Here is a 2,816-nt window from a genome sequence, read left to right as displayed (position 1 = left end):
TGGAAAGGGAGTTTCTATTCTAATTACACAGCACGATGTCCATCTTACAAATTTGGCTTCCTATCCCAGGTCTCAGTGACCTCATGCTTGAATTAGGGAGGATAAAAAAGGGACTTTAAGATAAAAATCATGGAAAAAGGCCATTTTGCTTAGCATTTAAAAGTAATGTTGAGCACTCTTTTACTATATCAAAGTCTTAACAGCATTGTGACTATATATACTTGTGTATGTTTAACAGTAAAGCTGGAAGAAGGGACATTCTCCAAAGGTCGAGAGGAGCTGCACTACAAGCTGCAGCTCACTAGTGATTGCAAAAGGAACAGTGAAAACTGCAGGACATAGAAGGGGCAGTTGTACCTGGCAGGTAAGGCAGAGTACAGCAGAACAGGAACAGAATGTGGTACCCATGTGGAATCTCACAGGAATTTTTTGTTGAGCACAAGTGAGATATTCTTCAGCTATTAATTTCCCATGCTTCAACCAAGTCTGTAGAGGTTGGGGGAGGGCCTACCAAAAAAGAAAGAGCTCAAAGGATCCTTTTCTCATTTAGTTTCACCACCACAGTCTAAGGTATGTCTTAGTCCTATTTAACTTGGAAAATATTACTCCTACTGATAATAAACATCCCGCTTTTTATTTCTGCTTAGGAGATCCAGAAGAGGGACTGGAGAGATGGCTCAGTGGTTACCAGCACTTGCTGCTCTTCCAGAGGACTTAGGTTCAAATCCCAGCATCCATGTGGTGGCTCACAACCATCTGTAACTCCAGTTCCAGGGGATCCAACACCTTCATCTGTCCTCCGCAGGCACTATTCACACACCTGATATAAACAAAATACTCATACAAATTAAAAAAATAAGATCAATCTTAGAAAAGAGATTCAGAAGAAACATCGGATCAACTTTTAAGTTCTGATAAATATTTATTAAGGAGCACATTGTCTTTATAAGCTGATGAACAAGTTTTGATTTTAGACTTGCTTCACATTTTTCTTTATATTGTTTGTTGTGCAACATAAATAAAATGTATTCATCATGAAAAATGAGACTTTGGATAAAGCAAAATTTAAAAAATATAAAAATCACCTATTATCTTTACTACACAGATAACCAATGTTAGTTAGCCTTTAAGTATATAGATTTTAGCTTTTCTTTGCATATTAATATATAAATGTGTTTTCCTTTTACAAAAATGGAATGCTATGTATATACCTTTTGCTTTTATCACCTCACCTATATAATGTTTGTCTTTCCATGCAAATGGATCACACAGATTTTAGAGGATTAAAAACAAACAAAACCGTGCCAGTTACAAGTCAAACACCTGAAATAAAACTGCACAACCTGAATACCAACTGTTACAACTAAGATGGGACAGGGCATATTAGAAGATGCAAACAGAAGGGCCAGGTAGCAAATGCTATTAGCAAGCAAAACAATGAAAAGTGGGGCACATTAAATAGGGTAAGGACGGCTCCGTTTTGCCTTCCAATGCATTATCATGAGTTTATTTCGTACTCTCTTCATCTCTTCCAACTCATCCGCTGCCCGTATCATTTCTTCATTACTTAAATTTCTGCCGTGGATGTCTCCTCTAAACTGAGGGCGGGAACGAGCCAGCCTTTCTTTGAAACTTCCTTCCTCTAGCTTGTGTTTGCCTATCCCACAGGGAGGTTGCTCCATGGGAATACGGTCCTCGAACGCGTTCTTCTGTGGGAGGCACTCCTGTGGAGGACGATCTTCACATAGCAGCATCTCTGGCAGCAGCTCAGGCAGAAGCTCTTCAGGAAAGAACTCCTCGTCGGAGGACTGCTCCTCGGATGACAGATCCTCTGAGGATTGATCATCCTCAGAACACTGATTTTCAGGAGACTGCTCCACTGCAGGCTGCTCTTCTTCGACCTTTGGAGTGCTCTGTGGTTGTTCTTCACTTTCATTGTGTGAGTTTTCCATGTTGAGAAGTTTCTTCTCCAAGCAGTTATTCTTGAGACAAGAAAACAGAAAAAAAAAAAAAAAACAACAACAACAACAAAAAAAAAAACAGAACAGAGTCACAATACTTGGCGGGATGAATCAACACCCCAGCTACGCGTTTCAATCTCTGCCTTTGCCTGATTGAGACCGGTGTCTTTAAATCTTAGCTCACTCAGAAGCTCTTGGGCCCTTAGGCCGGCTACTGTGCAGCAAGCCCCCCTCCTTCCCGAAAGACCACCATTTTTCCCAGCAGGCCTTGCCACAGGCCTCTCCTGCAGTGACAGGGGCGGAGCAGTAAAGTCCACAGACTGATACCATAAGTGTTCATTCTCAGACCCCGACCCTGTCCCATTGATCATCCTTACCCCAACCTCCGGCCGGTGTGCTCCCCTTTGAGTCGCCTAAGTGAGACCCGCAAATCTACAGTTAGACGCTAGGCAGGGTAGGGGGCGGGGATAGGGAAGAGAAACAGCAGCAATGACGCACACCCCTTTATGTGGGGACCAGCTAACCGCCCAAAGACCGCTCCATTGGGGTTCACCTTCCTCAGACCTCACGTGGAACATCGTTCTTTGTACCTCACCCCACTCCCAGGACCACCATTTTCTGTACTAAAACCGTGGGCGGGGGGGCGGGGCTGCAGCATAGTGAAAGATCAGGATTCTGCATTGCAGGTCCGATCCCGCAGGTTACAAGGCACCTCTGACAATCACCAAACCTAGAGGATCCAGGGAACTTACTTACTTCTGCTTTCCTTCTCGACCAAACGGTAATAGAAAGACGGTGTCTGGACAGGCAAAAAGGACCGGGACCAGAGAGGGTCTTGGGCAGACATAGGCTCCT

At 43.6% G+C, this 2,816-nt stretch overlaps 1 protein-coding gene across 3 annotated transcripts; it reads right to left on the bottom strand.

Moving 5' to 3' along the window:
- Window positions 1-902: 902 nt before the first annotated feature.
- On the bottom strand, window positions 903-2,816 carry Tceal1 (transcription elongation factor A like 1). Of its 3 annotated transcripts, none has more exons than XM_087599576.1 (2): window positions 2,714-2,816; window positions 903-1,982 (listed from the first exon to the last, which is right to left on the bottom strand). In XM_087599576.1, the coding sequence occupies exon 2, from the start codon at window positions 1,950-1,952 to the stop codon at window positions 1,455-1,457; it is 498 nt and encodes a 165-aa protein (XP_087455702.1). In that variant the 5' UTR covers window positions 1,953-1,982; window positions 2,714-2,816; the 3' UTR covers window positions 903-1,454. The 3 variants fall into 3 exon arrangements, with proteins under 3 accessions (XP_087455702.1, NP_001009675.1, XP_087455703.1); NM_001009675.1 differs by having other exon boundaries at window positions 2,718-2,814; XM_087599577.1 differs by lacking the exon at window positions 2,714-2,816 and adding an exon at window positions 2,339-2,417.

The sequence above is a fragment of the Rattus norvegicus genome, chromosome X (genome assembly GCF_021556685.1).
Source record: "Rattus norvegicus strain SHRSP/BbbUtx chromosome X, alternate assembly SHRSP_T2T, whole genome shotgun sequence".
Taxonomy (NCBI): domain Eukaryota; kingdom Metazoa; phylum Chordata; class Mammalia; order Rodentia; family Muridae; genus Rattus; species Rattus norvegicus.
The sequence above is the reverse complement of the archived record's forward strand: the minus strand, read 5'-3'. Positions and strand labels throughout refer to the sequence as shown.

What these genes read in the sequence shown, in the direction of transcription:
- Tceal1 (XM_087599576.1), bottom strand. Translation starts at nt 1,952, where the DNA reads ATGGAAAACTCACACAATGAAAGTGAAGAACAACCACAGAGCACTCCA.